Source organism: Prunus persica, chromosome G2, assembly GCF_000346465.2.
Source record: "Prunus persica cultivar Lovell chromosome G2, Prunus_persica_NCBIv2, whole genome shotgun sequence".
NCBI classification, from domain to species: Eukaryota; Viridiplantae; Streptophyta; class Magnoliopsida; order Rosales; family Rosaceae; genus Prunus; species Prunus persica.
The window spans coordinates 3,317,748-3,326,816 of NC_034010.1; the positions used below are offsets into that span (position 1 = coordinate 3,317,748).

General features: G+C 36.6%; 1 protein-coding gene across 1 annotated transcript; it reads right to left on the reverse strand.

Annotated features, from left to right (window-relative positions):
- On the reverse strand, positions 1-1,038 carry LOC109947072 (repetitive proline-rich cell wall protein-like). The gene is made up of 2 exons (XM_020556471.1): positions 822-1,038; positions 1-721 (listed from the first exon to the last, which is right to left on the reverse strand). Exons 1-2 carry the CDS (start codon positions 874-876, stop codon positions 363-365), a joined length of 414 nt encoding a protein of 137 aa, XP_020412060.1. The 5' UTR covers positions 877-1,038; the 3' UTR covers positions 1-362.

Consider the following 9,069-nt stretch of genomic DNA (forward strand, 5'->3'; position numbering starts at 1 on the left):
TTATTGAAAAATATTTCCTTGAACTGATAAATGCAAAGTTGGTATTACACAGTAGCCATATAACAGCAAGAACAAGCAGAAATATATAATAAAGTTTCAAGAACAGTTTCTTCTTTCGTAGTCATATCCTTTTTTTCTTCTCTCTCTCTCTCTCTCTCTCTCTCTCTCTCTCTCTCTCTCTCTCCATGCAGAAATTTATTCTATACCAATACATAACTTCTATGCTTTCATCCCTTAACAATATTGTTATAGTTGAAAGAACACTAGGCTAGCTTTAGGGAACCAGAGGAAGGAGTAGCTTACAAAGGAAAGGATGTGGAGGAAAAGGCTTCTTGAATGTCGGAATGGGTGGAGGAAGAGACCTACTTGAAAACAGGAGGGGGAAATGGTCTCGTCGGATATTCTGGAATCCGATATCCTGGATCCCCATTTTTTCGTTCCACAACTGGCACCGGCGGATGACCCAGCTTCTTAAAGGGTGGAATCTTGAAGATTGGAACTGGTGGAGCGAGTGGCTTCTTGAAGATTGGAACTGGGGGTGGAAATGGCTTCTTTACAGTGGGAATCTTACGTAGAGGTGGTTTCTTGAAGGAGGGCTTCGGTGGAAATGGCTTCTTTACAAAGGGAATCTTATGTACAGGTGGTTTCTTGAAGAAGGGTTTTGGTGGAAGCACTGCAAACTTCCTTTCTTCATTGAGCTCTGCAGCCTCTGTTTGGAGCTCTTCAATTTGGACATGCAGGTGCACAAGAGATGCAGAAGAATGTCATTATGTGATCTCAAGACTAATATATAATAACACACATATAAATATATATCTCACCTGAAAAAGCTTTGTCTGGTACTACTTTCTCCAGCGACCTCAACAGTCTCTCCATTGCTGTAGCAGAAGCTTACTGCAAACAAGCAGAACCAGAGCCCCAGAAGAGCTCCTTGGAAAGCAGGACGGGTCTGCATTGAAACCCTTCTTAATAAGCTGCCACTTATAGAAGTGCTTAATCCAACTTTTAAAATTTGGTTAAGCTAGCTTTGGTGCTTTTTATCAGTTGCAGCAGGCATGCTATAAATAGTAAGTTTAGGAGGCTTAGGTCTGCTTGCACTTAATTATTAATTAAGGGGTTGATATCAAGGTCATTAAGATTGAAAAGGATTTTAGTACATAGAGGCAAACATGTCACTGGCTTTGCAGCTCAAATGGTATTTATTTCATCCAATGACAACTGCTACGTACCAGCACAGCTGTTCTGATAGTTCAAGTTTGTCAAATGGCATCAATGCTGACTAAGAAGTATCAAAGGATGCCATCACTAACTATGAAGTCACACATTTTGTCATTTGGATACTAACCAAAGCTTAATTTGTCATGTCATGCTTTTGGGGGTATATTTGGTGATCCTTTAGAATCATAAAATCCAAGCTCTTACGTACTCCATGTGAGAAATGACATTTTTACTAATTTGTAATCGGAACGAGAGTGAGGAGTCGGAATCAGTCATTCCCACTAGAGTCACCATTATTTGTTTCCAATTTTTCTTCACCTAGTATACTGTTGGGAATAAATATTATTTTTATTATTATTTATGTTTACTCTAAAATATCCAAGCTTTAGAGATGGGCTTGAGAATGAATGAGTTGCAAACGTGCCACTATTAGTAGTGTAAAAATCCTAATAAACTTGAAAGAATTAAGTATATTACGCACTAAGAAACTGACTTAAAATCAAATGATTGTGAATTGGAAGGGAAACTAATCAATGAAGATTGATAGAAATATGTTTTGGACACTTTTATGTACATAACCCCTTACTCTTTTCCTCACACATAAGAATGAGTTTAGTAATTAAATATCAGGCAAATAAAATTACTTATGCATAACTACAAATTATGGCAAGGCAAATTTGTATTAAGTTTGACTTGTGAGCATGGAAATATCAATTGGAAGTTGGTTTAGTTAGACATCAGACTTTGACTAATCAAATTGAAAGTGAACTGCATTAGTAACCGGTGACATTATTGAGGCACGTCCTCTTCTTGGAACTATATGGTCCCCAAGTTCTATTATTGAGGCACGTCCTCTTCTTGGAACTATATGGTCCCCAATTGAGGCATGTCCTCTTCTTGGAACCATATGGTCCACAAGTTCTATTATTGAGGCATCTCCTCTGTCCTCTTCTTGGAACCATATGGTCCCCAAGTTCTATTATTGAGGCATGTCCTCTTCTTGGAATCATATGGTCCCTAATTGAGGCATGTCCTCTTCTTGGAACCATATGGTCCACAAGTTCTATTATTGAGGCATGTCCTCTGTCCTCTTCTTGGAACCATATGGTCCCCAAGTTCTATTATTGAGGCCTGTCCTCTTCTTGGAACTAGGAAAACCGGTGCATAATTACCAGTTGAGCTTGAGAAATAGTAACGTCATTGAGCCTGGTCTTGACGAATTTTGGGTTGCAAGATTAAATCTTCAAGTCATATTCAATTTGTAAAGTTTGTTAGATTTTTTTATATGCGTGCTCAGGATCTTTCACACAATTTGAAATACGTAAAGACATACCTGGCGCCATCATTCTTGAGTACACAACCTCTGAACTCATTCAACCGTAGCAGCAACAATCCCAGCAAGAACAGGAACGGCTCAAGACTTCTGCTCTCTCTCAGAATCTGTTTCAACTATCTCTTTATGATGAAATTAGGGTTAGAGAACGTGTCTGACGAGAGCAGGGCCTTAAGCTTATATAGACTAGGTCAAGTCGTCTCTACTCATCACCAAGGGCCGGCTTAACTAATCTTCCAAGCCCACCAAGCAACGGTTCACGCAAAAGGAAATAAATAGGACCCCTTAATAGGCTTCAAAACCTTTCCTTATTCCACAAGGTTTTGGGCCTTAAGATATAACCTAATTTAAACTCTTATCAAAACTTGATATAACTTAGTATCTAGTGTACCGATCTAAATAGGAAACATAACATTCTCCCACTAGATCAAGCACTAGAGCACTACGCTTCTGTATTCCAAAAGGCTTGATAATTTTTATTGGCCATGAGTTTAAATTAGTTAAGTCATTTCCTTCAAGCTACAGTGAAAAGTGATTAGACAAAACGAACTATAGACATGCACTGCTCTCTTTATTGAAAACAGGCCATCTATAATCACATAATGCAATCTCAAAACACATGAAGCAGCTACCAACGCGAACCTTAATATGTACTGATCCGTAATGTGAATCTTTATGCTTTCAGTACATGTACCCCTTTACGACTTAGCAATAGTCAACCTGCAATGTTATTAAAACAATAGTATCTCAAAAGAGACCATAAACTCACATGCATAAACAAAATTACGTATTAAGTTTAAACAGCTAAATAGTCAAAATGGTAGAATTTATTCAATAATAAATAAAATTGTCAACCAAATTAACATTCTTAAATGCAAATCCCTTAATCCAGAAAACAGCAAAAATAAACATACTAGTAAAATATCAGAATGGAAACAAGACTCCAACTAAATTGTAGCATCAAAGCTAGGAAATAATCCCATGCTCTCAACATGTCTTGGAAAAGTTTCTGAAGGCAAAAACTTTGTGAACAGATCTGCAATCATATCTTGAGTTCTGATACGATCAAATATGACTAGTTTGTCTACTACCTCCTCCTTCACTGTTAAATATTTTCTATCAATATGTTGAAGTCCAGACGACATCTTATTGTTCATGCAGTGAAAAACAGCCATAGTGTTGTCATTATATATCAGTATTGGTCTAGAAATCGAGTCCCCGACCTTAATGTCTTTAATAAAATTCCTTAGCCATACTGCATGAGAAGTGGCTTCATAGCAAGCTACGTATTCTGAAAACATGGTTGAACTCGAAAACCATATTGTTTAGCACTCTTCCAAGCAATAGCTGCTCCTGCTATCTTGAAAAGAAAACCTGAAGTAGAGATGTAATCATCCTATGCTTTTCTAAGATTCGCATCAGCATAACCAACAAGCTCTAAATTCTTCGTGCATTTGTAAATCAACATATAAACCTTTGTTTTATGCATGTACCTCAAAATCTTCTTTCCAGCTATCCAATATTGCATTCCCGGATTTGACTGAAATATCCCCATTTTGCTAATGCACAAGGCTAGGTTTGGCATTGTACACACTTTTGCGTACAAAATGCTTCCAACTAGAGAAGCGTACTGCTTGTTCCTCATCTCATCTTCTTCTTCTTCTTTATTCTTGGGGCAATACTCCTTCTTTAAATCTCCTTTAGCTAAAGGAACTTTCTGTCCAGAACACATTCTCATGTCAAAACTATCCTTTCAATGTATGTTTTCTGTGACACGCCTAGTAGGCCTTAAGCTCGGTCTCTCTGAATTTCAATGCCTAACACAAAAGCGGCTTCTCAAAATTGTTTGAAAGTAGCTCCTTAGTGTGTTTCAGTAAATTGTGGTCATTTGTAGCCAAAAGTATATCGTCAACATACAGCATTATAAAAATAAATCGGCTCCCACACTTCTTCAGATCAATCCATTGATCGGCTATGTTATCTTCAAAACCATAAGATGAAACAGTTTGATGGAATTTGAAATACCACATCCTGCTTGCTTGCTTCAGTCCTTAAATTGCCTTGTCAAGTTTGCAAACCATATGTTCTTTTCTCTCCTTTGCAAACTCTTCAGGTTGCCTTATAAAATTTTCTTCTTTGAGTTCACTATTCAGGAAAGCAGTTTTTACATCCATTTGATGTAAAAGTAGGTCACAATGCACCACCAAAGCCATAATGATGCGGAAAGAATCTTTGGTGGAAACTAGAGAAAATGTCTCAGTGTAGTCAATTCCCCCCCTTTGGTGAGTCCTTTTGCTACCAATCTAGCCTAAAATCCTTCGATTCTTCCATCCTTATCCTTCTTTGTTTTGAATACCCATTTCGAGCCTACCAATTTCTGGCTCTTGTGAGGTTCAACTAATTCCCATACTTGATTATTCTTCATGCTTTCGAGTTCATTCAACATTGCTTTTCTCCATTTGTCTGCATTCATTCGAGTTCATTCAACATTGCTTTTCTCCATTTGTCTGCATTCAGACTCTCCATAGCTTCTTTAAAACTTGTTGGATCAGCCTCATCTCCAATGTCAAAATCTGCTTCCTGTAAGTACACATAATCCGAAATTGTTGTGGATTTTCTTGTTCTATCAGATCTCCTTAATTGCATTGGTTCATGTGAATTTTCTTGTTGTGGGTTTTTTGCAGTTTGTTCTTCTTGTTGTTGATCAACTAGTTCTTCATACTGAACAACCAGTCCCAATAATCCGAGTATTATAATTTGGACAGTATAATTATAAATTTTTTAAAAAAAACTTAAAATCTAATTCAGGTACCATAATTTGGATGGTAAAATCTAGAACCATTTGACCTTGTAGGATAACCAATAAAATGACAGCAAATCATTTCAGGATCAAGCTTCTTCTCTTGAGGGTTATAGATTCTAACTTTAACTTTGCAACCCCATACATGAAGGTGCTGCAGGTTAGGCTTTCTGGAAGTCGAAATTTCAAAAAAATGTCTTAGGTACGACGTTATTAGGCACTCTATAGTTTCTTGTTTTGATCGCCTCTCTTAAAAGCGTAGGCAAATCAGCTTTGGAAATCTTCCTAAAAACCATGTCCTTCAAAGCTCTAATACCAACTGTTAGATTTCTTTATCTGAAATACATAAAGGCATACCTGGCACCATCTTTCATGAGTACATGACCTCTAAACTCATTCAACCGCAACAGCAACAATCCTAGTAAGAATAGAAACGGCTCAAGACTTCTGCTCTCTCTCAGAATCTGTTTCAGCTCTCTCTTTATAATGAGATTAGGGTTAGAGAACGTATCAGACGAGAGCAGGGCCTTAAGCTTATATAGGCTAGGTCAAGTCGTCTCTGCTCATTACCAAGGGTCGACTTGACTAATCTTCTAAGCCCATCAAGCAACGGTTCATGCAAAAGGAAATAAATAGGACCCCTTAATAGGCTTCAAAACATTTTCTTATTCCACAAGGTTTTGGGCCTCAAGGTATAACCTAATTTAAATTCTTATCAAAACCTGATATAACTTAGTATCTAGTGCACCGATCTAAATAGGAAACATAACAAAGTTTTCATATTCCCACATGAAATGATATCATTCTTTTCCATAATGAAGGGCAAAGTACAAATGGTTGTCAGATGCCAAGATTCAGAGCACCGCTTCACTAAGGACTTAGAATTAGGGTAATGATTAAACTGGTCCTTAATTAAGTACATTTAGTGTGGTTCTTTTCCTTTGACAATTCACCATTTTTTTGTTGTCAAAGTTTGGAAGGGGGAGGTGCCATTTGGTTTAGGGTTCGAACTTGAGGCCACTGATCTACAAACACTACTACAAAAAGTGAAAAAGACGACCAGAAAACAACGACGGTCTAAGTGAAAACCGTCGTGGTTTATAAAAAGACGACGGTTCTAAAAACACCGTCGTGTAATACAACCTTAGACAACTAAAAAATGGAGATTCAAATGGCTGTTCAAAAACAACGACGTACATAATTAAACAACCGACGTCTATTTGAAACAGATTTCCGCAGTGTAAAATCAATGCCAACAAAGAACGGCAGAAGTTATGAATCGACCGACGTAGAAAGTAAAGACGACGATTTCAATAAAAACTGCCGTTTTTACTCATAAAATAACACGACGAGGTTTTCGTATAAGACGCCGTATAATTACAAACAAATCCACGGCTTTAAAATACAAAATATCGCCGTATTAAATTAATTTACAACGACGGAAAATATAAATATATCGACGTCATTCTCGTATAGTTCTACGACGTTATCTTTAAATCGTACAATAAAATTTAACGTCGTATTTATTCATTTTATACGTCGTACCTTTAATTTTAACGGTCGTCTTAATAAGAATTTTTGTTAACAATTTTTTTCTTTGATTTTCTTATCCTACGTCGGTAGATCTACTTAATGACAAGAATTGAAATAACCACGACGGTTTATATAGAACACCGCCGACATAATCAGATTTGTCTGAGATCCCAAGGGTTACGAAATCTTACCAGATGGAACTCTGTTCCACATCATAATCTTAACAGATGACACAGATTTGCAAATATTGCGTCGTGTTAGTTTACAAATTCTAGAACATTAATTTCCCTCATTTAAATTTCCTCGGGAAAGAAAAATCTATTTATCACGCTTTGTAATTGAAAACTAAAACTGAAAGAATACGGGAAAAAAAACTCTATTTATAATTTAAAAATAAAATCCACGTCGGTTGTAGTACACTTAACGACGTTTAACAAAATAATCTACGTCGGTAATTATAAATCTACCGCCATCTTAACTTAATATAGACGACGAGAAAAGACGACGGTAGAACAGAAAACCGCCGTTGTTTCAGTTTCTTTGACAGTTTGGTCCTTTTCTTTCTGCAGGACTTGTATAGTTCAAAGCATTGACAATGTCTTCATCATATCTCCCAGAAACTACTGATTCAATTGCTCATGCTTTAGAGGCCATCTGAAGCCATTTCTATTCTTTATCGCATTCTTGAAACCCATCTTCTTCTTCTGAAGCTCTACGGATAAAGGAAGAGGCTATCACAAATCCGACGGATCTTCTTAGGCAAGAAAATCAAGCAGAGGATCAGGCACATCTGATCTTCAGATTTCCCTGAGAAGTGATCTTTCCTTCGACAGCGAGTGGAGGCCAGGCTTGCATCTCTTTTGATGGAAAGCAAGGAGTATTCAGAAGCACTAAGTGTCCTATCAGGCTTGATCAAGGAAGTGAGAAGGCTAGTTGACAAGCTTCTTCTTGTGGACATATATTTGATGCGAGTAAGCTCAATTTCTCTTTGAGAAAGACATCCAAATTATTGTCTTTGAGACGTGAGAGACTGAGAGAGGAAGAACTTGGAACCTTAAATGTAAACCGAAAATGAATGAAAGCGACAAATTTATAGAATAAATTTTTAAAACCAACGGCGGTCCTTACAAAAAAACCGCCGTTTAAATTGTAAAATCAACGTTGGTATTATCGACGTATATTACAGAAATCCATGTCGGTAAATTAATAAAAACGACGTGTTAAATAATCTACCATGACGCGAGTTATTACTTATGTACTTTAATTTTTGAGTTTACTACGACGGTACCTACAACACTACTGTCGTATTTATTTACCACGTTCGAAGTTAAATGTACCGTCGTAGTTTGTAATTTATACGTCGTAGTTATATGTAACCGCCGTATTATTTTTTTGAAATGGTTTTATATGTAAGCAACTTTTCGTCTACCTGACATACACATGCGCTGTTTCCAAACCCGATTAAAAAGTTCAATCTCCCAGAGAAAACTTGTAGACTTTTTTTTCTTGTCAGAGCACTGTCAGAGTATCTCATCGTCTTCCTCTCTTCTTCTTCATCGTCTCTGAACATAAACATAATCTTCCTCTTGCTTTCATTGCACGCAAAAGGTAAGCTTTCATTTTCACTATTTTGTTTGCTGTTTTGCATGCTCATACGTTTTTTGTTTGAAAAATCTTTTTACCTTTTTTCTGGCCAAAATCATTTTACTTCTTTTCAAGTTCGATAAAATATACAGACAAAGAGGGAAAGTTTCCAACTTTGAAGACAACTACCTCAACTAAATAAGACGACGGTAGCTTCTTATGTACGTGGTTAAATATGTAGACCACGACGGTTCGTCAGTCGTTCTAGCGTCGTCTGAAAATTGACAAAGTTGTTTTTAAAATTATAGTCTTTTTTTTATTTGCTTGTTTAATTGCAGGTTTGATTTCTCTGAACAATGGTTTTTGTTTTTCCCTAATTTGATAAAATATAAAGAAAAAGAAAGTAGGGTTGGTATCTAATATAGACGACAGTATCTTATTGTTTTACGTCGTGTGAATGTTAATACCACGACGTCATATTAAAATACCGTCGTCTATATAAGATTCCAAAACTTTCTTTCTTGGCCTTATATTTTATCAAATTAGAAAACAAAAACCATGGTTCAGAAAAATCAAATCTGCAATCAAACATTCACAGAGA

Bases quoted from the DNA above. Each gene is read 5' to 3' on its own strand.
- LOC109947072 (XM_020556471.1), bottom strand. From the start codon at position 876: ATGGAGAGACTGTTGAGGTCGCTGGAGAAAGTAGTACCAGACAAAGCT. The intron at 722-821 runs GTGAGATATATA...TCCAAATTGAAG, and splicing joins ACCAGACAAAGCTTTTTCAG to AGCTCCAAACAGAGGCTGCA.